This window comes from Protomyces lactucae-debilis, assembly GCF_002105105.1.
Source record: "Protomyces lactucae-debilis strain 12-1054 chromosome Unknown BCR37scaffold_11, whole genome shotgun sequence".
Lineage (NCBI taxonomy): Eukaryota > Fungi > Ascomycota > Taphrinomycetes > Taphrinales > Protomycetaceae > Protomyces > Protomyces lactucae-debilis.
The window spans coordinates 66,785-92,920 of record NW_024468003.1 but is presented as its reverse complement, the minus strand read 5'-3'; the positions used below and the strand labels follow the sequence as shown (position 1 = coordinate 92,920).

Genomic DNA, 26,136 nt, shown 5'->3' with positions numbered 1-26,136 from the left:
CCGTAGACTGCAACACATTGAAGAATCAATCCCATTTTACAACTGGCATGCGCATACGCGAAAAGACACTTACTAAATAGAACCTTCTGCTAAGACCGATCATTGCAGAGAAAGGAAAGTAGAACCAGCTACAGTGATGCAACTAACTGCATTTGACGTCGTCCTCTATGCCGGGTGCGGAGTCACGGTCCCTGTTCAGTCTAATCGTAATCACCCTTGAGATATTGGCGAATTGACCAGGATTCTTCTTCAGTGCATCCATCCAAACATAGCCATGTTTTGCTTGGAATTGCGCCATGACGTCTTTAAAACCACATTTGTTTTCGCCACGGCGAATGCTCGACGATTTGTAAACGCGCCAAAACTGAAGGCCAGCGATTGGGACCCAACATTTATTGTGCTTCTTGTCAAACAGTGGCACTTCATCGTTTTTAGCATTTGGAGTTTTATCGAAGTTGAGAAATGTCGGCTTGCACTTGGCGCACCACAAGTTGAGACACTTGTCCTCGCCCCTCTCATACTTGATGTAACTTATATTGAAAAGGTCGTTATTTAAATTTCGAAGGTCATGATCCCAAGTCGCATTTCGCGACAAACAGGCTTGGGCATCCGTGTAAGGGAAACGAAACCACTGGGTAACTTGTAATTGCCGACAATGGTGCGCGTCTACTGGGGAGCCTGGCAAGATGTTGGTCAACAGCAGGAGGAGGGCCCAGAAGATTGCCATTGCAACAGGCGAAGTGATAATCGCATGTCGAGCTGCGTGCATAAGTTGAGAAGACTTGGTTTGGATTGAGGTGGATGATGGCGATCGACTTCTTTTAAGCTTGCACTCGTAATTGAGATGCTGGAATCCTGCATACGTGGCACTTCTAAAAACAGCTGGGCGGCTTCAGCTTGATTGAGATATTGAGTCTTATTGACTCAATCGAGCAGCTCCGTGGACTTTTGTGCGCAGTCAAATGCGTACGTCGAAATGAATGCAGCATCTGAACATGTGCATATGTGTTGATCGACCCCTGAATTTTGCTATTCGACAGTTGGACTGCAAGCGCGCGCTCGCGATTTCGAATGTTTCCTGCCAGCTGAGGAGGCCTAGTTCTCAAGGTCTGGGGCATGACTGGCTCTTAGACCTGTACTATATGAGCCCGTAGTAGTGCTAAGCAAGACCAATGAAAAAAGACCGGAAATGAGGCACTTACTCCTGAGTCCTGCAGAGCGCAGCTGACCTTGCTAATTTGCGATTGTCCAGCTGCAGCTGTCTGGAGCAGGTGATACATCACTTTGCCAAGAAGATGCTCAATGCTTAGTTTCCGGTTCTCTCTTTGTTTGTAAATGCACCCCTAAGGCCTAACCCTGCTTACCTGGTCAAGCTGCCAAGCAAGGATGTAATCAGCAACACAGTCGCTGCTATTCTTCGCGCCACAGGCTCTGCTGAGTCCGGTGAAAAGGCTCAAGCTCTTATTGCTGGTGGCGCTGTGACTCTTGGTTTCGATACCCTCAAAATCTCAAGCCACAAAGAAGCCATCACCAGCGACGGGCTTATGGAGGACAGCCTTTTGATATTGCGCATCAGCAAGTCCAAGCAAGTGATCTGAATCACCATTGTGCAGTCAAGTCGCGCAGCCAGCTTGCTGACACTGGTCTGTAGACAGTGACGATACCCTCGACCAGGTTGTTCAGAGCGATGCGCCCTTCTTGAACACGCTTGACCCCACCGACATTCTGCTCGGCGACAATGCAAGTCACTCCTGGGAATTCTAGCTGACTTGAATGTCTGTCCGGTAGAGTTGAGGTGATGATGGCCGTGTGATCAGGCATGCCAGCCCAGCTCATACTGCCAGTTGATCTGTCATGAAACTTTGTGCTCCAGTATTGAATCACATCACCAGGTCTGAGTACATCAATCTGAACAGGTGCACCCCCAGCCTCACACTGATAGATTGGATGACCATGGATCACGCCTTGTGATTCCAAAGCACCGGGGACGGATTTCAGGCCAACACTGGCCAATGTCCAGCATTCGCCATTGCCAACTTGCTGACCCCAATGTGCACGACAGTACGCGACAAGTGCAGGCCCATACCTTTCCGCACACGCAATGAGTTCAGCTGTCGGCAGTGGTTTGGGTTTTGGTAGGTGTCGTTGCTCAATCTGAACGGTGCCTTGAGGGTCGCGCTCATTGTACTGCAGTCTGACTTGCGTTTGAGACAAGTCGGCATGCTGCAGAGCGTAGGTCTGTGTGTAGTTCATATTGCCAGGGTATCCTGAGCCGCCAGAACCGTAGGTATAGCTACCTGTGGTCAAGATGTTTGGTAGAATTAGCGGTTGTTGCGCAAACCAAGCAGGTGAGAGAGGAATATCAAGGTCACGAGCCAGTTGTGGATCTTTGAATAGAGAGAACTTGAGACAGTCAGCATGAATGCCATCCTGTTGGCTTGTAGTTGTAATGGCTCCCGGTCGCGTTCGAGAAGGGACGAGAGGCTTGTTCTGCTTTGGAGGTGGAACTGGCGGTGGCGCACGCTTCAATTTGGGGCCTAATTGCAATTCTTCTTGTGAGACTGCAGTACCAAAAGTGCTTCGAATAGCTGCTTGTCTGCCAGCCACTTCTGAGCGCGATGGTAAGTGTGGTGGGATCGTATTGATCTGGTCGCCTTTTGCAGGCGCGACTCCTACCGTGCGTGACGGCAGCCGTGGCGGTAGAGCAGGTGGAACTTCCTGAGCAGCAGAGGGAGCGTGTGCCATCATCGTATGTGGCTTCTGACTTGGAGTTGAGCTAGCTGGCATCGTGCTAGAAGTTGATGCACTATTGGATGCACCATTAGATGCAGCGTATTTGGATTTCCCAGCTTTGTAGGCAGAATTGGCAGCAGTACCTGTGGCTTTAGCGACCGAGGTGGCCTGTGATTGAAGCTTCTTCCAATCCATGGTTCTCAGCAGACGCCTGGCATTTGGACCATCTTATAGTGGTGTTGTGTTGTCTTTGGTGACGCTCCTGAATCGTCAAATACAACGACACTTCCTCTCGTGCTCCCAATCCCACGCTATCTAAACAGCTTAAGTGTTCTTAGACAAGCTCAGAAGACTATCAGACCTCTCGCAGGTAAAGCTATGGTGCAAGAGACTGCGCTGATTGACTCCCTCGATCGCGCGTGGCGACGAGGCTTAAAAGACCGGAAGCACAAAGTCATCTTTGAGCAATTTCGCACAACTTCTGCCATAGATGGCGCCCTTGCTTATGAGATTCGCTATCTACCGTCATTGACGAAGAAGTCGTCTGCCATGACCTCAAGGAATGCATCAAGGGACGCATCTGATGCAGAGAGTGACCGAGAGGCAGAGGACGAACGCTCTGCTCAGCATTCTAAACAACAGATGATGTCTCTCGTGACCAAAAACGGCAGACTCGCGACATCTAGCTCGCCAGATGGAGCTCACACAAGCAATACAACGTCAGAAGAACCGCCTAAACGCGATCCTTTTGCTCCGCCAAGAGACAATATTGTCAAGGAATACGCAGAGTATACTCTAGTGCTCAACATGTATCCCCTCGAGAGATACCATTTTCTCTGCGTCACAAACGACTTTATACCACAGACTGGACGGCTCCGTCCGCAAGATCTGGTGCAAATGTGGCAGATACTAGGTGAGTTGGCGCCTGATTGCAGGCCGTATGGTTTCTTCAACAGTGGCGAAAAGGCAGGTGCAAGTCAACAGCACCGCCATATGCAGTTCATGCGGGTCAGTGAGCTTGATGCTGCAAAGAAGGGTCTGGAGACATTGCCAGAAGCCATCATGCGACTACAGCATGTTTATGAATCCCAACATGCAGACGTTTTCGTGCATCCCGACTTGCCGGCAGCGCATTTTCTGGTGATGCTGCCAGAAGGTGCTTCACAGACCTATATCTTCAAGCAGTTCAATCGGCTTCACGAGCTGGCACAAGAAGCGTATGATGCATCAATCACAGGGGACACGCACAAGGATGAATCAGAGGAGATGCCTTACAATTTCCTCATGACGAAGCGCTGTATGATGATTCTGCCACGCAGTACAGGAGCCTATGAAGGCTGTGGCGTTGGCGGTACATGTCTCGTTGGCTGCTTGTGCGTTGAAAACCAGGACGATGTTGAGCTGCTGAAGCAGGCTGGCTTCAGAGCAATTATGAAGCATGTTGGCATTTCTTTTGTTGGACACTAGCGACCAGCACATCTGCGAGACTATTGGTCTGACAATGACGACAGGAGATGGAATATAGACGGCATTTCTGGATGATTGTGACTGCGGGTATATGAATATTCAGCGACCTGATTTCTCACGGGCAGTCACGCACCATCTTTGGTCTTGTAGACTACCGTACGCTAGTTACAGCAGTTCACGACGTCTTTTCGCAGGAGCCTTGCATCTTTGCGCACATTCTCCACCTCAGTCGTCTGCTCAGGTTTGTCTCATCGCTTCAAGTCAATACACTCAGGAAGCTGACTTTTTCAAGCGAAGCCGAAAAACATGCCTCCCAAGAAGGTTGAACAGCCGCCGTTGCTGCTTGGACGTCCTGGCAATAACTTGAAGGCCGGTATCGTGGGTCTTGCCAATGTTGGCAAGTCAAGTAAGTGCATCAATGACTAAAGAGGAGCGAAACTGACAAATTAGCATTCTTCCAGAGTATCACCAAGTCGTTCCTGGGAAACCCAGCCAACTTCCCGTATGCAACCATTGACCCGGAGGAGGCGAAATGCATCGTTCCTGATGAGCGTTTCGACTGGTTGTGTGAGCTTTACAAGCCTAAATCCAAAATTCCAGCAAACTTGACAATTTTCGATATCGCTGGATTGACAAAAGGTGCATCGACGGGTGCGGGTCTGGGAAATGCATTCTTGTCGCATATTCGTGCAGTGGATGCATTGTTCCAGGTGGTGAGGTGTTTTGATGATGCAGAAATCATCCATGTTGAGGGTGACGTTGATCCTGTTCGGGACTTGCAAATTATCCACGAGGAACTTGTGTTTAAGGACACTGAGTGGGTTGAGAAGTACCTTGAGAATGCCAAGAAGCAGGCGCGTGTGAATGGACCTGCTTTGGACAAGAAGAAGCGCGAGGAGGAGGTAGCAACAACGGAAAAGGTGCTCGGTGTGCTCAAAGAGGGCAAAGGTGTGCGCAAATCCTCTTGGTCACCCAAGGAGGTTGAGAGCATCAACAACATGCAGCTACTTACTGCAAAGCCAGTCATCTACTTGGTGAACTTGTCTGAGAAGGATTACATTCGTCAAAAGAACAAGCATCTGGCCAAGATCAAGGCCTGGGTGGATGAGAATGCCAAGGGCGACATTATCATTCCCTTCTCGGTGTGCTTTGAGGACCGGCTGACGCAGATGCAGGATGAAGCTGCTGCTGCTGAGGAATGCAAGAAGCTGGGCACCAAGTCAATGCTGCCAAAGATCATCACCACGGGATACTCGGCGCTCAATTTGATTTACTACTTCACCGCTGGTCCTGATGAGGTTCGGGCGTGGACGATTCAAAAGGGCATCAAGGCGCCTGCTGCTGCGGGTGTCATTCACACTGACTTTGAAAAGACATTCATCTTGGGTGAGATTACGCCGTTTGCTGATCTGAAGGAGTATGGGAGTGAGGCGGCTGCGAAGGCTGCTGGTAAGACACGGTCGCAGGGCAAGGAGTACTTTATGAACGATGGAGATTTGGCGTTCTGGAAGTGTGGAAAGAAGTGAGTGTTGCTGTAGCTGTAGCTGTGTAGCTGTCTGTGTAGGCTGAGTATCAGTGCTGCAGCTGTCATCTGAAGTTTTCTTGATCGGATCTCGGCTTCTGTGGCCAGGGATCTCTCATCTATGACGCGGCAGGGAAGTATCGAGGCAGGAAAGAGGCATAGTAGGCGGATAGCGATGTGGCATGTTGCAGATAGACGGCGATGTAGCATTGAGAGCATATGTCGCACTGGGCCTTGTCTCCCTTGTCCAGCACCAGCAGCACCCTCAGCTCCCTCTGCCGCCACGTTTCCCTCCCTGATCTGAGATAATAAAATTCTCAGTCCTCGCCATCCACTCACCCACACGAACAAGCACACGGCGCACGAGGCACACCTCCGATTACACCTGGCAGGATCTGGATCAGCTGCGATTACAACAAGCCATCGCCTCTCCCGCTTGCAGCTCAATTTTGCGCCGCTTTTAACGCACTTGGCCATTTGCACACTGCCAAGCACACATTCTATTTTCATCCACTACATCCAGCTGTCTTCCAAGGCTTGATTCTGCTTCATGGACCTCTCACAGGATCTCAATCGCAGCGTCGGCGCAGAAGTTCACGGTGTCCCAGACGGGACGCGCTGTGCGAATTGTGGCACAACACGCACACCCCTCTGGCGACGCGCTCCGGATAGCAGTACCATCTGTAATGCGTGTGGTCTCTACCAAAAAGCACGCAACAGTATACGCCCTGTCAAAGCTCCTAATTATAATACAAAAGAAATGCAAGAAAAGTTGCAGCATGCACAACAGTTGCAGCAGCAAATCATTGCAGTGGCAACAGGGACATGTCCCGGTGGCGGAACGTGTGATGGAACAGGTGGGAATGCAAGTTGTACAGGGTGTCCGACCTTCAACAATCGCGTAGCGCGTCAATTACCTGCAGCGGCGGCATCGGTTTTGAATGGCGCGAGTGCGCTGAGAAGAGGCTCGCCGCCGCCTGTTGGATCTGGAAGCTTGACAGAGACAGCGACGGCTCCTTCATCTACGAAAGGTGAGCCGGAGCTTGCTGAAGTGCCGATACCTCGGATTGCAACGCCTGCCGGGCCAGACACACAACCTGCAGCCAGAGCGAGTACACCGATCGGGATGGATACCGCAAATGGATCTAGTATTGGTTCATTACTCGCAGCTGCACGCAGTACCCCTGCTCTATCAACACAAACACCCACAAGTCTCGCTGCATCGCCTGATCCTCAACCACAGCCACAACAGCCGCAACAACAGCCAGCGACGCCAGAAGTCAATATGGATACATCGACCGTTGTGAGTTGTGCGAATTGCACAACCACAACGACACCCCTCTGGCGACGCGATGAAAGTGGCAATACCATCTGTAATGCATGTGGCCTGTATCACAAACTTCATGGTGTCCACAGACCAGGTCATATGAAGAAGAATGTAATTAAACGACGGAAACGGGTTGTTCCACCGACAGGTGGACCGGCTAGTTTTCATGCAATGCCTGAAGCGACGAGTACGACGACGCCTCAGCAATCTTCTGCTGCGCAGCAATTACAACAGCAACAGGGACAGCATGTCTGGTCTGCGAATGGCAGTCCTCAACCTGGTAGTCATGGTCGTGGGCCTCCAACCACTGAGAAAACAAATCGATCGATGGATGCGTCTCCGTACCATGCATTTGACAGCCAGCCAAGATTAAACCAGGGTCGACTGCAAGCAACCTCCGCACCCGGTTCACATGGCCATTCACCAACAACACAAGCAGCAAGTCTCCCACCCATCTCTGTTCAAAGTGCAACCAACTCGCAGAACCCAAATGCGCAATTCTTGGGCTTATTGAGTGCTGTTGCCGCGCAACATGCTGGATCACCCGCACGACCACATTCTCGCAACGAGTTGCATCCACCACCTGGATTTTCCAACTCTAGTGCAACGAATGTCACAAGCGGCCAAGCGAGTATCGCAACACCTGCATCGAGTCGTCATGCGTCACCACGATCTGATCCATTTCATCGATTCGGTGGTGATGAGAAACGACAAAAATTGTCGATGGAGAGGGAGGAGAATACACTACCTCCCATCCATCTACAACAGCAACAGCAACATCAGCAGCAAGATGAGGATTCGTCCATGCAGATGCAGGTGGATGAACGTGTCCTGAAACCCATGTTGAATCAAAGTGCAGAAAGAACTGAGCAACAGCAAGATTGGCTTGCCCGTGAAAAGGAACGCGATGTCTCAGGCAAGCTCCTCCTCAATCTATCAAGACCCGTGCCGCATCCTTCTAATGATGGACAAAATGGCGTCGACGCAGCGGCTTCTCGAACGCGCTTAGCACCGATTGTGTATGCCGGTGCCGCTGTCCCAATCACAAGAAAAGCCAAATCTGCCTTACCCTTACAGATTCGTCCGGGCGATCATGGTGTTTCTGGGTTTGGAGACGAGGCACGCGCTAGAACGGTGAATATCTTGAATACACCCACCACGGCTGTTGTTCCCGAGCAAACGTGGCCGGTGTATCAACACACTGAGCAGGCACTTGCGGCGGATCATTGTGCGGCTGCTGTGGAAGCGACCTTGGGTGAAGGCGTCGTCAAAGAGGATGCGGCAAAAGTGTCAAGATTGTTGACGTCGGGTAGTGAGCAACTTGCTGCATTGAGGCGGGAGTCAGAGCACAAGGATGCTGCTGTGGTGCTTTTGCGGCACGCTCAGCAAGAATCTGAGGAGAAGCTGAGAATCTACGAGGCCTTGATTGTGAGGGAGAGGCAGAGGTTTGAGCAAGTGCGTGATGTGCTCAAACTGCTCGGTGCTTAAGTTGCAGGCAGCATAAGTAATATTCCATCTGAAGTGCTTCACCTTGAAGAAGAGTCCTTGAATGTTGAAACGTTCCCCTGGGTGACTTCAAGGGGCTTGCCGGAGCATGGAGCATGCCTTGCCTTGACAAACAGACTGCAAAAGGCTTTCATCGTATACTATTTAGAGAGACAGATTGCCAGAAACGCATCTCATCTGCTACAGACAGACATGATTAGTCCGCGCGCCTTTCTCTTGCTCGCATACGCAGCGACCGCCATTCCCATCCTCTCTGGCGTCCATCAGCAATGGATCCATGGCGATCAGGGACTCACGTTTCATCAAGTCTTTCGAACACTGCAAGCGTCTTGGCCGTTTCTGCCGACTAGCTGGCCAGCTGTCAACTTCATCAGCGTTGACGCCTCGCAAGAGCACCATCCACAAGACAAATTGAAGGTCTCCAACCAAGCGCAACAGAGCCCACAAAGCAAGACGGCGACCTGTGGTATGCGCATGACTGCCACACAAGCTCCACCGACACCCACCACCTGTATCGATAATGATTGTCGAGGTGGCGCGGCAGCCTTCATGCGCTTACCGCTGCACACGCCTGCTGAACCAACGCCAGCACCTGTTCTGCCGCGTACAAACAAGGCCATGCCTGCTGCAAGACCGCGTCTGGCCATGCCTAGACAGACAGATTTGTAGAGTCATCCAGAGCTGTGGTTTTCATTCTTCCTCTTCTTCTGCATCACGAGACCGTTTCGTACCTCGAGGCGCATCTGTCTCTCCTCCCTCATCATCAGAATCATCCATAGCACGGTCCGGCAACGGCATGACATAGGTCCCTTCTAATTTCTTGATGTAATCACTCACACCTCTTGCGTAGGCAACCCTCATCGGTTTCCCAAGCATCTCGACACCTTGTCCTGCTTTGAGCGCATCCGTTGCTGATAATATATCGCGAAAGACGATATGCGCTTGTCCACGCATCTTGGGTGTCTTGAGACAGACTATATCGAGGACTGTGCCATGGGTACTGAAAAACGCATAGAGTGCAAGTTTGAGATCTTGCTTTGTGATGCGGTCGTTGAGGTTGTTGACGTAGAGGGTCTGATTGGGCTGCAGGCTTGCCATTGCTATCTGGGCCCCCTTGTACAGAACTCTTGCTGCTTTGTGTCTACTTGGTGTCTTGGTCAATTTGTTTCTCGTCGCAAACTTCACGAACCACAAGACCACCATCTGTCGCTTGACTGGCTATATACTGTGCTGAAGCTGAAGAGACACTCAGAAGCTGATCAATGAGTGAGGAAGGCCAAGCTAGTATGCAAGCTGCAGAGCCCAAAGAAACGCTCTATGTCCGCAACCTCAATGAAAAGATCCATCCAACGCTGCTCAAGACAAAACTACAAAAGCTCTTTTCACCTTATGCACTGCAGCAAGTGATTGCTCATCGTAACATCCGTATGCGTGGGCAAGCGTTTTGTGTGTTTGATGACGCAGCGCATGCTGAAAGAGCACTCAAAGATCTACAAGGCTATCCATTTGAAGAGAAGCCACTCGTCCTAGCTTATGCGCAAAGCCCCTCCGATCGGACAGTTGAGCGGAAAGAGGGCAGTGAAGCGCTCGAGAAGCACAAAGAAGCACGGCTAGCGAGGAAAGCGGCGCGCGGACCATTGAAGCCCAATAAAGCGGCTGCTGCTGCACTGCGAAAGGCAAAAGGGTCTGGCAAGGCAGGTCCCGGGGATGCTGGTACGAATCCACCACACAAGGTGCTTTTCATTCAGAATTTGCCGGAAGAAACGACTGTGGATATCATGCAAGCTGTCTTTTCACGGTACGCTGGGTTCAGCGAGGTGCGCATGGTACCAGGCAGGAAGGGCATCGCGTTTGTTGAATACAAGACCGATCAAGATGCCATTGCAGCGAGAGAAGGCACGCGTGGATTGCAGCTGAGTGGACAACAGCTCAAAGTGTCATATGGCAAAAAGACATGAAGAAGGCTTGTACAAGGGGCTATCTTGGCCTTTGCTGAGTATGGTCCATGGACGTTCGTCTATTACGCGCCATGACTTCTGGCTTCTGCTGCCTTTTCGCCTCTTCCCTGCCCAACCGCTCTTCATCTCCATTCTTGAGCGCCCATGCAGGTTGGTATGTGTGATTGGCGTCCTTGGACAAAGCAGGATTAGGCAAAGTATCGCCCGTACCGCCCAGTGATGTATAACCACGATCGTAGAGCACACAGTAAGGCTCCTCCATCGCCAACAGAAAGTCCCAGATTTCAGGATACGTCCAGTCAATGATGGGATTGACGCGCATGAATTGCGGCCATCCTTGGTCTGTCATGTCAAAGTACGTAAGTTTTGCACCATGCGGGTCACCGCGCCGTGTTCCTACTAGTACTGCTTCAACTGACGGATGCGCAGCGAGGTATGTGGCAAATGCTTCCTTCATGGGTAGATTGATGCGCTCGACTTGCAGGTCGTAGCGCTTCGCTGATTCCTGCACAAACGCATCCACCTCCTCGAAAGGATCTTGAATCGTTACATAGACTGTTTGCACCGCCGGACGCGCTTCACCGAGCGCGTGCTCGAGAACGGCTAGGTGGAGGAGTAGCAAGACAAGGCAATCCTTGCCACCATTATAGCTAATGGCCAGTCTCGTTGTGCCGTACCGTGAATGCGCTTCCTTGATGACATCGAGTGCTTCTCGAGTCCGCTGGATCGTGCGTTGTCTCTGAGGCGACGGATCGGGGGTGGCGAGGAAGTCCTGTATGCGCTCCCATAGTGCGATCATCGGTCAAATCTCCAGAATTGGTCCGCTGCACCTTCCTCTGCGTCTATAATATGACTTTGACGGTGTCTCCTCGGACTCTCGACGCTGGCTCTGCCTCCTGCGCCTGTTGGTCTCGGGTTGTCTTGTATGTAAGCTCGTGTCTTGCTCGTGCCGTTGTGCGACTTTCAATTTTGGCGACCACAAGCTTCAAGGACAAGACTCTACACGCTCCCTCAACAGGGCCCATGTCTGGCCCAGACCGGCAATTGCGCCTGAAAGATCTCATTGACGATCGCGACCTTACCTTCGAAGAGGATCTCCTTCGCGACGCACAGTCACTCCGCAGATGGCTTCGCTATATCGCACACAAACTCTCCCTCTTTGCGCATGACCAGCAAGTCGGCCCCGTCGTCTTTGTCTACGAACGTGCATGTCGCGCATTGCCAGGTAGCTATAAGCTATGGAAGGCCTATCTCTCCTTTCGGGTAGATTTGGTAAAAGGCATGCATCCTATACGCTCTGCAGATGAATTCGAAAAAGTCAATCGATGCTTTGAGCGTGCGCTGCCTTTGCTCAATAAGATGCCGAGACTTTGGACTGACTACCTCGACTTTCTCATGCAGCAACCGCTATTGACGCGTACAAGGCGGACCTTCAATCGAGCGCTACAAGCATTACCTTTGTCGCAGCATGATCAAATTTGGAAACGCTTTCGACCATGGTACTTGTCGGCTGGTGGAAGAACATCACAGGTCGTCATGCAGCGGCATATGCAGATTGACAAGTCGCTGATAGAGGAGCTCATTGCCCATCTCATCGAACAAGGGGACGTCAATGCCGCTGCAAAGCACTACCTTCGCATCTTGAGTAACCCACGCTTCAGATCAGCAGAGGGTAAATCGCAATTTCAGCTCTGGTCAGACTTTTGCGACTTGTTGGTTCAGAATGCGCGACGGATTCGGGATGTTGATGTCGAAGTCGTTATTCGTGGTGGTATACACAAGTTTACGGATCAAACGGGCAGGCTGTGGACATCCCTTGCGACATACTGGATCACTCTTGGCGATTTCGAGCGTGCACGCAATATCTTTGAGGAAGGGATTGGCTCTGTTGACACGGTGCGTGACTTTGCACAGCTCTTTGACGCCTATGCCGATTCTGAAGAGTTTCAAATATCCAAGTTGATGGAGAAGACTGCTGCAGAGGCAGAAGAAGGTAAACCTGCAGATCCGGAGAACGATACTATTCTTGATATGCTCATGTTGCGCTTCGAGCAATTGATGGACAGACGCCCATTCTTGCTGAACGATGTTCTGCTTCGTCAGAATCCGCATAATGTTCATGAATGGGAGAAACGTGTCGAGCTTTGGGGTGAAGACAAGAATCAGATTGTGGCCACCTACACACGAGCCATTCAGACCATCAACCCGAAAAGAGCTACGGGAAAATATCCATCCCTTTGGCGCAACTTTGCACGCTTCTATGAGGCACATGGCGATTTGGTCTCAGCTCGTAAAATCATGGAGAAGGCTACCCGAGTCGTCTACAAGAGCGTGGGTGATTTAGCAGAAGTCTACTGCGAGTGGGCTGAGATGGAACTGCAGCACGAAGCATTCGATCGAGCGATGCAAATTATGAAGGTCGCGACTCAAGCGCCTCAGCACTCAAGTGTCGATTATCGAGATGAGACGCTGACTCCACAAGAACGTTTGCATAAAAGCTCCAAGGTTTGGATGTTTTACGTTGACTTGGTCGAGAGTGTCGGTACACTTGAAGAAACACGGCATATCTACGATCGCATGCTGGAACTGCGTATTGCGACACCGCAAACAATTGTCAATTATGCAAATATGCTTGAAGAGAATGGCTACTTTGAAGACAGTTTCCGCATATATGAGCGGGGTGTCGACCTCTTCTCCTACCCGGTCGCCTTTGAGCTCTGGAATCTCTATCTGACACGCTTCTTGAAGCGCTTCAAGGGCTCACAAATGGAACGTGCACGCGACTTGTTCGAGCAAGCCCTTCGCAGTTGTCCGCCCAAATTTGCGAAACCGATCTATCTACTATATGCGATTGATTTGGAGGAGCAGTATGGTCTTTTGCGTAACTGCATGCGCATTCTCGATCGTGCCACCCAGCAGGTTGATCCGTCCGACAAGGCGGAAGTGTTTCGCCTGTACATTGCCAAGATGGCTCAATCGCATGGCTTGACGGCTACAAGACCGCTCTACGAGCGTGCGATACAAGAGCTTGACGATGCAGGTGCTCGTGCATTCTCTGCGCACTTCGCCAAAATCGAAGCGAAGCTCGGTGAGATTGATCGAGCGCGAGCCATTTGGGCGCATGGATCGCAATTTGCAGATCCGCAGCTTGTACAGGATTATTGGCAGGCTTGGCATGACTTTGAGGTGAAGCATGGGAATGAGGATACGTATGCGGTCATGTTGCAGGTGAAGCGAAGTGTGCAGGCTGGATTCAGCACAGATGCCCACTACATTGCGAAGCAGATTGCACAAGCGCAGAATGGGGACAGCAGTAGTGCTGTTGTGGAAGAGGAGGTGGATCAAGGGGAAGATCCTATGGCTGCCCTTGAGAGGCATGCGCCCTCTAGAGCTCCTGCCGGATTTGTATCCGGCGGTGTCCAGGGTGCTAAGCTGAAGGAGACACAAGATGCAGAGAGAGCAAGATTGGATGAGCCTGTTTCGAACCCAGATCAAATTGAGCTCGAGGACGACGAGGACGAGACATAGCATGAGCATCTGTCGCATATCCAAGATTCTAAGGTCGCTTGCCTCCCTGAATGATACGAAACGCAGAAATCAAGACATCGACAGCACCGCAGACTGCAACACATCGAGCAACCATTCCTCTTTTGTACTCGGCATGCGCATACGCAAAAAGACACTTATTAAACATAACTCTCTGCTAAGACCGATCATTGAGCAGAAAGGAAAAAACAGCAATTTGCAGTCAGGCAATTAGGCGCATTTAACGTTGTCCTCTATGCCTCTTGCGTGTTTAATGTCATTTCTCAGTTTGATTGTGAGCGGGTACGGGTAACCACACTTTTCGGGACTGCCAACAAGCTCATTCACCATGCATGCTCCATATGTCGTTTTGAGTCGCTCGAAGAGCTTGTCAAACCTACAGCCGCCTTGGTTCAACTTGATGTCTTTTTTATGAACGCGCCGAAGCTGAATGCTAGCCGTTGGCATCCAACACTTTGCGTTCTTCTCGTCCCAAATTGGTTCAACATCGTTGGGATCAAGTGGCTTACCACCGAACGTCAGCTTTGACGGCGTGCAGTCGGCGCAATTCAAATTGAGACACTGGTCCGCGTTCTTAGCTGCATTTCCAGTGAAACTATTCCACAAAGTAGCGTTGCCAAACTGTGTATCACCCTTTTCTACCCGCTGCGCAAAACACTGAACGTAGAGAGGGAGGGACCTCTCTGCTTCCGTAAGGCGAAATTTGTTGGGTTTTCGAGCCTCCCACTGAGTGAGTTGCATTTGCCGACATCCATGCGCGTCTGCCGGGGAACCCGGCAAGATGTTGGTCAACAGTAGAAGGAGGGCCCAAAAGATTGCCATTGCAGTAGACGAAGACGGCATTGCGTTGATCTGTGTGCTGGAGAGGCCTGAGTTGATAAGTGTGGACAATTGCCTCCCTTTAAGCTTGCACTCGCAATTGATTGCAGCATCTGATCATGTGCATATGTGTTGATCGACCCCTGAATTTCGCCTTTTGAAGAGGTGGAATGCAGCACGCTCGCAAGTTCAAATGTCTCCTGAAGCTGAGCAGGCCTAGTCCATAATGCCAGGGCCATGATGCCAGACCTAGCCAGGGTCCGCAGTGCATGCCCAGTAGGGCCAAAGAGACTCGTCCCTCGTGAAGAACACTGTAGCTCTTTGGACCAACCTTCTAGGCTGCCTGCAGTAGTTAGTGCTAATGAGAAGATGCTTCTTGCTTCTAGCTTCAATGTTCGAAATGCTCAAGCTCTTCATGTTTCAGATCAGGGCTGCCAAACAGTGGCTGTGTCAACAACAAGCAGTCATTTCCGATTTGACAAACAAAATGGCTTTGGTGGGGTACCTACTGGCATCTTAGCGATTCGTCAAGAGGATCAATAGCAGTAGGTATCCCATCAACACACATGGGCCCAAGGCTGCATGACTGACAAGACCCTTACAAGAATGACCATTACCATCTTGTCAGTGATCTTTGCCATTGTGTGCTATACAGCTCATCAGCACTCGACGGCAAACGCAGCACGAACGGGCGAGTACTATGATGGGAGCGGACCATGTGATGGGGTTTTGCTGCCGACTGAATCCGACTTTGCAGACAGTAAGACTGCAGGGCTGAATACCGAAAACTTTGAGGCTCTATCTTGCATCCTCAAGGTCAAGCATGCCAGCGATTCGAGGAATACAGCGACTTGGCACTGAGCCCAGGATGACTCGGAGTTCCACGCGAGAGGTCCAGAGCTTGCGGCTTGCGAATTCCAGTTCAAACGCAACCATCCGAACGTACTGAAGCACCACAGATGTGCTACGCATGTGAATTTCTGTGCCGACAACTGAGTTGGCGTGCTCCAAGCATGATCATGATTCGTATGAAGCGAGCTTTAGCACTGTGTATCCCATTGCATGTAGCAGCTGATAGAACCACTAGCAACAGAACATTGTAATCTCTGATTGACAATGAAATAGTTGCTTACACTCTTTCCAAAAGCATCGACGGCGGCCTCTCGTGATCCAGACGGATTGAAACCGGTCTCTACCTCCACGATTGACCGATTGACCGCTCAAGGTCAGGACACATTACTCTGGACGTGGCCAGACCAACCTTGTCCGTATTGGCCGTATGAATGTGACTTTGGTCAAAACAAGACCGGAAACCTGTATCCGTGCCACCTTTCATCTTTTGTTGCATGATCATAGTCAACACGCCTAGACAGCAAGGGCTACAGCGTTTCGAGAGTGTATTATGGGTACTGATGAGCTCAGCAAATTGAGAATATCAAGGTATGCGATCCCAAGTTCAAGGCTCAGAACTGACCAAAGTAGAAGATTCCTCTGCGCTTCATATGTGGACTCGCATGGCCAAGGTTGCAGAGAGTGTTGGATGTCCACAAAGCAGGAGAAAATTATCTCAAAGGACGCTCTTCACATGCAGGCAAGTATACTAGGCACAGTCAGTGGAGTCCGACTGATTTTAGCTTGTACCTGCTTCTGTAGCTGATTACATTTGCCCGAATGATGCAAATCTGTGAACGTTATTGCCTACACGGTCTCATGATTATCAGCAATGAGCCTCTTTGAGCTGGCCCTATAAGAAGCTTCGACTTCCAGAGGACGATCTCCCTCCTGAGGCAAGCATTGATGAACGCATGTCCATCATCAGTAGCGGACGGTCGATGGCAAGCAGCTTCGGCCCTCCGCCGGTTGTCTTTTGGCTCTTGTCTCCCCCACAAAATATAAAAGAGAGAGCAAGTCCTCGAGCTCATCGACAACCATTCAACCAAATTGACCCAGCAGGCCTCTCATTGCGTCTACCTTCTCTCAGTGCGAGCTCGGCAAGACCGGAGAGAAGGTCTCATCCCTGGGCTTCGGTACTGGCTGTGACACCCATCTCAACAGTTTTCCGGCAGGTCAATTCACGGCTCCCCTTGCCTCCCATCTGATCTTGAATTTTCTTTTTTGGATGCGACAAACCTCCCTCCATCCGCTCTCTATACCCATCAAGCATCTACAGTATGACAGAAGCGCCCACGAAGCGCGAGAAGAAGAGAAAGAGTGCCGCGGAGAAGACTAAAGCTACAGAGGTTGCTCCTATTGCAGAAGAGAGCGCAGAACAGCACATAGAGGCTACAGAGGAAGCTGCACCAGCGGCTGGCTTGTCGAAGCGGAAAAGAAAGGCCGCAGAGTCATGGAGCAAGAAGAGCAAGCAAGCGGAGAAGACGGAGGAATCAGTCAGTGACGCGGGTGATGAAGAAGCCGTTGAAGTCAATCCATTGACAGGCGAACCGGCAAAGAAGAAGCGTAAAGCTGCCGAGAAGCCCAAAGAGGGAGAAGAAGCGACTGCAGCAGCGCCCGCCAAGGCCAAAAGATATACTCTCTTCCTTGGCAATCTATCTTTCAAGACTGGCAAGGAAGAAATTGAGCGCCACCTGAGCGATTTGACAGGTGGCGATAGTAGACCCACAGCTGTTCGTCTGCAGCATGACCCACAAACCCAAAAGTTCAAAGGCTTCGCTTTTCTTGATTTCGCGAATCATGCTGCGCTTGAAAAGGTTCTTCAAGCAGCGCATCATACGATGCTCCAAGGCCGTCGCATCAATGTCGAGTTGACAGCCGGTGGCGGCGGCACGGGTGAAGTGCGGCGAACCAAGATCGCCAAGAAGAACGAGAAGCTTGCCACTGAGCGAGAAAATACACAAAAGACGCGCAGAGAGCAAGATGCAGCAAAGCGCAAGACGCGAGGCGGCAAACAGGATGCTGGCAGCAGTCAAGCAAAAGATTTCGGAGCAATTAATCCAGCGAGGATGGCACGTATGTAGACGTAAATATCATTAGATGATGTACAATCACGACAATATCACACTCTTGACACTCCCTGCCTTCTCCGTGGCGGAGATTGTTGGTGAATCACGCTTGCTCGACATGATGGAACCATTCGCCTTGTCTGTTGAGGTCGAGCTAGTCCTGCCTTGTGTCGCAGCTTGAGCCGTGGCGCCCTTCTGCGCAGCTTCACTCGCTAATCTTTCTAGCGTCTCCTCGTAGAAGGCTTGTAGCTTGGCCTTGTCCTGACACCACAAGAGAAATGCATTGCGCAGTGCATCTGGTTCTGATGACGACAGGGTACTACTGACTCGTGTCGGAGCAGGCAATTGGGTCAGGGTCGAGTGACTTGCAGAACCAGTAGACTTTTCCCGATCGCCTCGTGGTTCTCCTGTAGAGGTATTGGCCCGAGACACATACAGCCTGTTGGTCAACCACAAGAAACCATCCTCCGAAATTTGACACAAAGCCATGCCTGATTTGTGAATGTACTGTGTATACTTGAATGCTGGAGGACCCCAAGAGTATGTTACCTGAAGATGCCGCGGGAACTTGGATGCAGCTTCTTGGTCGAGCACAAAGCCCCAATGTCTTAGAATACGTTCAAGCCAGACTTCCCGCTCTGCGCACAGAGAGGGTACATCTGGCATCACAGTACTGTCGCTTTGCGAGCTCTCTTGACTCAAACCTGGCACAAGCAGCGGAGTTGGTGGCAACTGTGGCTTGGGTGTGTGAATAGCTGGTTCGTTGACGGCATCATTGTGTCTAGGCGGTTCCTCCGCCAACTTGATGACCAGTGGAGCTCTGAATGGATTGGATCTCGTCACAGCCGAAGCCTCATCCACAGGCGCCTCAATCAGCGTAAGACCATATTTTTCGGCAGTCCGAGACCATTGCTGCACCAATTCTTCAACAAGCTTTGCTGTAATGGCAATCCACTCGAGCCGAACATGGAAGGCATTCTCCGGACTGTAAAGCGCATCACAGTGCAAACTTGCAAACTCAGGCCTGTAAGACTTTCTGTGTGGGTCGACATCGATTCGCAACCATCTGGACAATTCAAATTGATGCTGGGCGTCATGGGGACGAAGTACCGGCGATGCCGCTGCCGATGACGAGACATTGCTGGATGCTCGCGCGCGTGAGCTCATGCCAACACTCGGAGTCACTTTGCGCGTGCCGAACCACGTCTTTTGCGTCTTGGAGCTATATTCTGGCTTCAAACGGTATACTGTTGTTAGCCAGGGTCTCTGATGCATAGACCTTACAATAGAAGCCATCCAGCAGACTATGCTTTTTCTGAACATGTTCAAACAGTCCACGATCCATGAGGGTCTCAGCAAATTGCCGTGCCTCCTCACGCGAGGTCAGCTCTGTCCGGTCAAGTAGCCAGCTGACAAGTTCACTGCCCACAAAGCTGTTCTCGTGCCATCTCCAATGCCACAGCCTATCCTTGAAGGCGACACCTCTATTGCTCTGAAGCTCACTCGAGAGATCATGCAACGAAATTTCGCTAGATTGCAAAGTCTTGGACGACGCAGGTAATTTTGGAGGCTCTTCCGCAATAGTTTGTTGTTTTGCTTCCAAAGCGACGTACTCCGCATGACTCAATGTCGTGAATGTGACGCCCAGCTGAGATTTGCCTCCCGTCCCAGGATGTTTGGCTTGCCGTTTTTGCTCAGCTGGCGTTACATACACTGCCCGCTCAATAAGTTCGCAAATCTTGGCAATTCCAGCAACACGAACTTCTTCATCAGTGAACTGCTCAGATCCGCCAGCGATGGGCGGCAATGGACGCTTATCACGAGCAATGTCACTTGGCAAGAACAAGAGACGTGCTCGCCAATAGCGCACTGAATCAGATAACTTCTTTTCAGCACCAGAAATGACTTGATCCACATAACTCCAATTGTGATTCCATATCACTGGCCTGAAAGTGACATGACTCTCATCGTAGCCTTCATCCTGCGCGAGTTGCCAAATGAGACTTTTGTAGTGGATGGCTTTGATGTTTTCTCGTTGTCGAACGTAGCGCGTGACTTCAATCAAATGCCCAGACGCGTCTGGAGTCAACCGATGAATCTCCATCTCGCCATGCGTGACGTAGATGGTGCCACCTAGATCGCCCAGTGGACCCGTACGCAGCTCGTTAGTTGTGACAGTGTTGCTCGAGAGCATGCGCAGTGCCTTGTCATGGGAGACTTTAGCGAGTTGGAAGCCTTGACCCAGTCGCAGACTGACCATCTCCTGAAGCAACTGACTTTGTGTCAGCGGGTGTTCATCCGGATTGACGTAGATGCTGTATGAATTTTCGGAATACTTGGTCGTTTCAAGCTCCTTGAGGTCCACTGGCGCACTGGTCGAGAGAGGTAGAGCAGCCGGCGCACAGAGGGATTCCCAATTTATACCACCCACACGTCTGGCTCGACTGGAGATGTGTGCCCATCGCCATGATCGTGCATTCCACGTATCCGGGTTCTTGGCAGGGTAGCAAGGATTCACCAGGACATGCCAGGGAACAGCTTCTTGGTTGTGCGAGTCGTCCATTGGCGCGCGAGCCGAAGCTGACATCTGCATCTTTGCAGCTGAACGACGTCTGGAAGAGGATTGAAGTGACCGAGATACGCTTTGCGCTTGTTTGTCAACCAAGTTCAAGGGAGCCAATAATTTCTTCCCACCAAAAGAAGGTCGCACCACAGAGGACACCGAGGATTGTCGGCGTTCCTTGATTGTTTGTATTGGAATCGCATGAGCCTCGCCAAAGAGTTCTCGTGCAGGCGATGAAATGAGAATTGGCATCTGAGGAGCGCTCTTGAGCATGGGTGAAAAGCCCTTTGTGACCAACGGACCAGGAGAATGATCGACCGTCACGCCTGCAGCAGCAGCGACAGCACTTGACATCGACCCAATACTAGGTTGTGCTTTCAACGAGAGCATACCAGGCGGCATACGCGTCTTGCTTGAGAATTGCCGGACAAGCGGAGGTCTTGCCATGAGTGACTTGTTGTGCACAGGTCTCTTGAGTATGGGTCGTTCAGGTGATTGTACAGCGGAAGCACGATCGGTGAGCTGCCTGGGACTGGTCTCGTGCGAATTCCATCGTGAGAAGGAGGACCCTGGACTTGAAACTGGCGATGGTCCAGTGTATCGTTGTTTGGGTGCCGCCTGGAAGCCTCTTGAAAGCTCGTAGAGACCCTTGAAACTTTGACCGACCGGTGAGGGTACGCTGGTTCCAAGAAGGGCTTCACCTGTTTGTTCGGCTGTTCGGGGTGAATCATCTGCAACGTCCTTCTGATACTCTTCAAGCAATTCCTTCCGTTTATCGAGCGAAACAAATTGTAGTTCGTCGTAGAGATTTCTCTCGCGTTCACTCAGACCAGCAACAGCCGTGGGTTGGGCAAGTTGAAAGATTGGCTCTTCGAGAAGTGGCTGTATGGAGATACTGCTGTAGCCTGTTTGCAACATGCCCATACTCTTAACTTCCTGCATTTTGCAGCGCGACTGAAACTTTGTGTCTGCTGCTGCAGAGTCCAAGGAGGCTGAATCACCGTAGAAACTCATCTCACAGATGTACGGCAAGATGAATTCGAAATCCTGCAGTGGATCCACTCCATTCTCGTCGCGATCAGAATTTCTTGTCTTGCGGTAGCGAAATAAGGGTGTGACATGCAGCGGTCGTTTACTCAAACAAACGATGTCGATGCCAATTCCATTGCCAAGCAGGCACTCGCTGGTGAGCTTGAGGAGGTTGAGGTCCACCTGGAATTGCCCGCTACCAGGCGTCACAAAGATCATGCTGGTGCCAGTTCTCAGCAAATCTCGGTCAATATAATCCCGGTGAAATTGATGCGCTGCTAGGTTGATTGCTTCGAGCAAGTTGCCCTCCATAGCATTCGTCAGACTACCAGAGATAATGTCGCCACCGTCGCTACTCGGGCCACGCATCTTTTGCAGCATGACATCTCGCTGGAATCCGTGCAGCTCGCGCTTCAGTTCTGTGAGGGTGGATTCCCAATTATTGCTAGAGACGTTGTCGACCACAACTTTGTAAAAGTCATTGTAAAGACCGACATCTGACGAGCTGCCTGTGCTTGATCGACGCCTATCTTCGATTCCTGGGACGAGACAAAATGGCCCCGCGACGCCTTTGTATGTCACGCGCGTGAATAAGATAATGCTCACCAAATGGTGTGCATTGATGGATTTCCAGCGTTTGAAGAGTTCAGGGAGGAAGCCATCGACGGCCTTGTTGTAGAACAACTCACCATCCTCCTCGAAATCCCACATCTCCTTAGACATCTGAATGAAGATGAGGTAGCGAGCACTCTCTGAACGAAAGACGGGCTTCGTAGAGGCGCTCACATAGGCGGAGAAGACCTTCTTATTCTTTTGCCAAATCTCCCGCACTTCTGCACGAATGCCACCGGTAAAGGTAATGCGTTTGCCGACATGGATGCAGTCTCCGACAAGATTGCAGGCCGCCCGCCACATGTCTGATCGGGAAATGTACTGGTCCTTAAAGTAGAGGACCATGTAGTTGGCGGCATGATCTACCTTTCTTGCAATGGAGACACTGACAACGGACCGAGGATTGATTCCAATAGCAGTCGTTAGACCGCCCAACAGTGAAATTTGCAGATTGGGCGTCTTGCGCTTGATTTCAGCACTAGTAGGGACAGGTGACACGACCACCGTCTTTGCTTGTGGAGCCGCATGCCTCGGACGCAGTTTTGGTGAGCCAGTACTATTGATGGCAGAGCCTATCTTGAGAACACAGGTCTCTGGATCAAAACCTGGCAGCAGGTCGAAATTGAAGATGGCATCTGAGGGCGATGTGCTATATTCGTGTGCCCAGAGGATGAGCTCCTTGGCGCCATTCATTGTAGCTAGCTTTGGGGTTTCAGAGCATCTTTTTCCCTTTTATCCAGAGAAGCGTCATTGACATAGAGCAGCCAGGTGCTGCATGACAGTCAGCATATGAAGTCTCTTGCGTAGCTATAGTACTGAGCATACTACATACACTGAGCAGCTGAGCTTGAGGTTCTGGCTGGAGCACGTGCACTTCTGGCTCTCAGTCAAAAAGACATCGATTACACACAACCGCCCGACAAGCTCAAGACCAGAGAGGGAGCCAGGGCCTGCATCGCCCTCCCATCTCTAATAAACAGGGCCAGCCCATTTGGCGCTTCACACGCAGATACACAAACGGGAGACCTTTCTTGCGACACACACACACCTCTGATGTTCAATGGTTGTGCTCAAATCTGCTCCTCTTAATGCCCGATTCCTACAAAGCACACCAACAGGCAGTACACATGCATCACCTACTCGTCTTTCAACGGGTCCACAAGGCGCCGCATCACCCGCAGCGCCTGCTTCAGCGAGCGCGCAAGCGCCTCTACAATCCTCTAAGCTAAAATTCACCACATCGCGCGGCAGTGCGCTCAGGACGACACGCGAGGCAAGTCCCGTGCCGAGTTCGGCGGATGGTTTTAACGGGTCTGGCACGGGCGGTGTCGCAGGTGACAAGAAGGCGCCTGTTTGGAATAAAGGCATGCCGGCGAAAAAGTCTGCAAAAGACTATACCGATGAAGAGCTCAAGGCGATGCATGGTATTTCCCTCGTGTCACGCACGGTGACAGATACGAACCATAACCGCTGGGACGATGTATGACTTGTGCTTTATACGGGAACAATGCTAATATTTATCAGAGCGACGAAGATGACAACTGGGACGACACGATCGATTTTGGAGATGGAACCAAAGTCGTCGTGAGCAAGATTCAGCCCGCCAAGGAGGCTCCCAAGAGCGCACTGAGGGTTGAACCGAGAAAAGTTGCTGCGCCTGTACAACAGCCCATCGCCGCTGTTGAGGCACCAGTAGTGCGTGAGATGACGCCAGTCACACGAGCATCTCCTGCGCCATCTACAGCATTGCCAGCCAAAGCGCCAGGAAACCCCTGGAAGAAACCAGAGTCAGCGCCCTCGCAACCATTGAATATTGCGCAACTTGAATTTCCTGCTGTTGGTGAAAAGGCGCCGGTGCCATCAGCTGGCCATGTTGCTCACAACCGCGACCGCTCAGATTCCTTTGATCGTGATGGTCGGCAAGCGCACGGAGAGCGTCCACAATATCAATATGAGCAAAACAACTATGATCGCCATTGGCAACAGCCACAGCCCTCCACGCGCGAGATTTTCAACTACACGACAGGCCAGTTTGAGGAGATTGATGCAACAAAGGGAAGACGTCCGTCTCAGCATGAAGGTCGTGCTCGGCCTGGACTGCTGCAAAAAATCGCAGCAAGTGTCAATAAAGATGCAAATGCAAGACGTGTCTCAAAAGAAGGTCAAGCTGCAACGCCTGCCACGGAAGCAATCAAGTCGCCGGTTGCTACGCCCACTGACGTTGCTGCACCAGTCAAGCCTGAACCACCTGCACAACCCGCTGCACCTGTCTTGGACCCATCTTCAACAGAATTCATTGAGATGCAAAAGAAACTGATGGCGGATGCGCGCGCACAGGCCATTTTGAGACGCAAGGAACAAGATGAGGAGGAATTCGCACGCAAGGAACGTGCACGCAAAAAGGCAGAAGAACTCGCTGCTCAGGCGGAAAAGGAGGCAGCTGCAGCGAAAGCCGCAAAAGAAGCGAAAGCGGCTGAACTGAAAGCTGCAAAAGCCAAGCAAGAGGCCGCCAAGGCACCACCGAAGCAAATTCTGAAAGGCACCGTACCAGAAGAGCGTACTGCATCCTCTGCAAAGCTGGAGGAAACGTGGCAGCGGGGTGTGAAGCTGCCGCAACGGAAGAGTTCGCAAGATGTACGGCCCAAGAAGCCATCGATTTCAGGTCCTGTCGCGAGCTTCCAACGAGCGCCTGAGGATGCGCCGATTGATGGAGATCAAGGTGTGCATGCGCAGCAGCGCAATGTCTGGGGGCCTATTGGACCAAAGCAAGCGAACGGTGAAAAACCCGTATTGGCTAGCAGTGATGCCTTACAGGATCGCGCACCTACTGCATCACCCGCTGCGCAATCCTTGCAAAGCGAGCCAACGCCTACAACATGGAACGCATTTGATGGGATCGCAACGCGTCGACCACAAGTATCACTGCCGGGTTCTTCGTCAAAGGAGCATGAGCCAGCAGATTCGTGGAAACAATCCAATGCATTCAAGAAGAATACCGCGCAACAACCAGCTTTGCAGGGCAAGGAACGGGAGTATGTGTTTGATGCAGCGGATGAAGTATTGACCCTTGAGCGCAACAACAAGCAGTCTCCTCAAGGCGCTGCACAAGCAACACGCACGTCTTCAAGGTTCTTCCCGAGTGCTGCGGGTAATGGCAATGCTGTCAAGAGGCCAGGCACTGCAGCGAGCCAAGAATCTGGATCGGGAAACAAACGTTTCATCAGTCCCATCTTGCCACCTAATTTTGCAGATGCAGACTTGTTGAGTAATGCAGACATTCCGGCTCTCAAGCTTCCCTCGGCAGCACAGACTGGCAAGTCGCGTACATCTGCAACAACTACTGTCCCGCTACGCGCTAATTTGCACAAGGTACTGCATGCGATTCGCGCGCAAATGAAGCCACAGACGGCTGCGTTGTCGGAACGTGATATTTATGGCAAGTTGGGACAAGGATGGCTAGAGACGCAGACCCGCACGATTTGGGAAGTCTTACCGCCACGTCATGGTCATGCGCTTGCACGACCTCGCGTTACAGTTGCAAGGCGATCGCCAAGTGTCAATCTATCAAGTGCGCCAAGCGTCAAGGCAGCGAACCTGCCACCAAAAGCGCCATGGGCACTGCCGACAACATTGGAAGTCACCTCGCGGACCAATGGCATCACTGAGCCACTTGTACCACCGAAACCATCATTGTCGCTACCGACTCACTCGCGAGGAGTGACTCCACTGAAGCGCAGGCAGCAGAATCAGCGTGAGCAAGGCAAAGCGTTTGTTGTAACGCGACAAGATTTGGTGGAAGCCCCTGATTTTAGCTCCCCGATTCGCATCAAGACGACCGGTCAAGCACAAGAACCCGTGCAGGTTCCGAGAAAATATGGGAAACGCCTTGAAAGTGGCAAGCAGGAGACGAAGCGTGCGGATGTGCAACGGCAACCCAGGAATATGAATGATCATGGCAAAGGACATGGCTTCCATCGCGGATTCGCTGATCGGGTGCGAACACCTGCACAGAGCGCCCCTGTTGAAGGCGGCAAGTGATGTGTGAGCTTGTGAATAGATGCATTGGAGGATCTGTAGGCTCAAAACTCTCAGAG

The 26,136-nt window shown here is 51.3% G+C and overlaps 15 protein-coding genes across 15 annotated transcripts; 9 read left to right on the top strand and 6 right to left on the bottom strand.

The window, feature by feature from the left end:
• Nucleotides 1–142: 142 nt before the first annotated feature.
• BCR37DRAFT_387652 (uncharacterized protein) lies at nt 143–727 on the bottom strand (the record flags this gene model as incomplete). Its single annotated transcript, XM_040870552.1, has 1 exon — nt 143–727. The coding sequence occupies one exon, from the start codon at nt 725–727 to the stop codon at nt 143–145; it is 585 nt and encodes a 194-aa protein (XP_040724734.1).
• A 457-nt stretch (nt 728–1,184) lies between these two features.
• On the bottom strand, nt 1,185–2,997 carry BCR37DRAFT_41256 (uncharacterized protein). The gene has a single exon (XM_040872228.1). The coding sequence runs from the start codon at nt 2,926–2,928 to the stop codon at nt 1,600–1,602; it is 1,329 nt and encodes a 442-aa protein (XP_040724733.1). The 5' UTR covers nt 2,929–2,997; the 3' UTR covers nt 1,185–1,599.
• A 21-nt stretch (nt 2,998–3,018) lies between these two features.
• BCR37DRAFT_380163 (uncharacterized protein) lies at nt 3,019–4,443 on the top strand. Its single transcript, XM_040869435.1, has one exon. It carries the CDS (start codon nt 3,112–3,114, stop codon nt 4,198–4,200), a length of 1,089 nt encoding a protein of 362 aa, XP_040724732.1. The 5' UTR covers nt 3,019–3,111; the 3' UTR covers nt 4,201–4,443.
• BCR37DRAFT_380161 (P-loop containing nucleoside triphosphate hydrolase protein) lies at nt 4,334–5,790 on the top strand. The gene is made up of 3 exons (XM_040869434.1): nt 4,334–4,441; nt 4,493–4,606; nt 4,651–5,790. Exons 2-3 carry the CDS (start codon nt 4,507–4,509, stop codon nt 5,724–5,726), a joined length of 1,176 nt encoding a protein of 391 aa, XP_040724731.1. The 5' UTR covers nt 4,334–4,441; nt 4,493–4,506; the 3' UTR covers nt 5,727–5,790.
• A 482-nt stretch (nt 5,791–6,272) lies between these two features.
• Nucleotides 6,273–7,181, top strand: BCR37DRAFT_348336 (uncharacterized protein; the record flags this gene model as incomplete). The annotated part of the gene is made up of 2 exons (XM_040867839.1): nt 6,273–6,441; nt 6,892–7,181. Coding segments are annotated over 2 exons (459 nt in total), but the record flags the coding sequence as incomplete, so codon positions are not given.
• Nucleotides 7,182–8,747: 1,566 nt separating this feature from the next.
• BCR37DRAFT_393229 (uncharacterized protein) lies at nt 8,748–9,224 on the top strand (the record flags this gene model as incomplete). The annotated part of the gene is made up of 1 exon (XM_040871274.1): nt 8,748–9,224. One exon carries the CDS (start codon nt 8,748–8,750, stop codon nt 9,222–9,224), a length of 477 nt encoding a protein of 158 aa, XP_040724729.1.
• Nucleotides 9,068–9,837, bottom strand: BCR37DRAFT_380157 (uncharacterized protein). The gene has a single exon (XM_040869433.1). It carries the CDS (start codon nt 9,756–9,758, stop codon nt 9,246–9,248), a length of 513 nt encoding a protein of 170 aa, XP_040724728.1. The 5' UTR covers nt 9,759–9,837; the 3' UTR covers nt 9,068–9,245.
• Nucleotides 9,838–9,841: 4 nt separating this feature from the next.
• BCR37DRAFT_348129 (uncharacterized protein) lies at nt 9,842–10,513 on the top strand (the record flags this gene model as incomplete). Its single annotated transcript, XM_040867824.1, has 1 exon — nt 9,842–10,513. The coding sequence occupies one exon, from the start codon at nt 9,842–9,844 to the stop codon at nt 10,511–10,513; it is 672 nt and encodes a 223-aa protein (XP_040724727.1).
• On the bottom strand, nt 10,348–11,448 carry BCR37DRAFT_380155 (uncharacterized protein). Its single transcript, XM_040869432.1, has one exon. The coding sequence runs from the start codon at nt 11,310–11,312 to the stop codon at nt 10,533–10,535; it is 780 nt and encodes a 259-aa protein (XP_040724726.1). The 5' UTR covers nt 11,313–11,448; the 3' UTR covers nt 10,348–10,532.
• Nucleotides 11,449–11,536: 88 nt separating this feature from the next.
• BCR37DRAFT_402822 (pre-mRNA-splicing factor syf1) lies at nt 11,537–14,041 on the top strand (the record flags this gene model as incomplete). Its single annotated transcript, XM_040871940.1, has 1 exon — nt 11,537–14,041. One exon carries the CDS (start codon nt 11,537–11,539, stop codon nt 14,039–14,041), a length of 2,505 nt encoding a protein of 834 aa, XP_040724725.1.
• Nucleotides 14,042–14,269: 228 nt separating this feature from the next.
• Nucleotides 14,270–14,902, bottom strand: BCR37DRAFT_387644 (uncharacterized protein; the record flags this gene model as incomplete). Its single annotated transcript, XM_040870551.1, has 1 exon — nt 14,270–14,902. One exon carries the CDS (start codon nt 14,900–14,902, stop codon nt 14,270–14,272), a length of 633 nt encoding a protein of 210 aa, XP_040724724.1.
• Nucleotides 14,903–15,329: 427 nt separating this feature from the next.
• Nucleotides 15,330–16,629, top strand: BCR37DRAFT_380153 (uncharacterized protein). Its single transcript, XM_040869431.1, has one exon. It carries the CDS (start codon nt 15,461–15,463, stop codon nt 15,737–15,739), a length of 279 nt encoding a protein of 92 aa, XP_040724723.1. The 5' UTR covers nt 15,330–15,460; the 3' UTR covers nt 15,740–16,629.
• A 50-nt stretch (nt 16,630–16,679) lies between these two features.
• On the top strand, nt 16,680–18,059 carry BCR37DRAFT_380152 (uncharacterized protein). Its single transcript, XM_040869430.1, has one exon. It carries the CDS (start codon nt 17,050–17,052, stop codon nt 17,851–17,853), a length of 804 nt encoding a protein of 267 aa, XP_040724722.1. The 5' UTR covers nt 16,680–17,049; the 3' UTR covers nt 17,854–18,059.
• BCR37DRAFT_393223 (uncharacterized protein) lies at nt 17,881–22,735 on the bottom strand (the record flags this gene model as incomplete). The annotated part of the gene is made up of 2 exons (XM_040871273.1): nt 17,881–19,085; nt 19,123–22,735. 2 exons carry the CDS (start codon nt 22,733–22,735, stop codon nt 17,881–17,883), a joined length of 4,818 nt encoding a protein of 1,605 aa, XP_040724721.1.
• A 367-nt stretch (nt 22,736–23,102) lies between these two features.
• On the top strand, nt 23,103–26,080 carry BCR37DRAFT_387641 (uncharacterized protein; the record flags this gene model as incomplete). Its single annotated transcript, XM_040870550.1, has 2 exons — nt 23,103–23,522; nt 23,567–26,080. The coding sequence occupies 2 exons, from the start codon at nt 23,103–23,105 to the stop codon at nt 26,078–26,080; spliced, it is 2,934 nt and encodes a 977-aa protein (XP_040724720.1).
• Between the last annotated feature and the right edge of the window lie 56 nt (nt 26,081–26,136).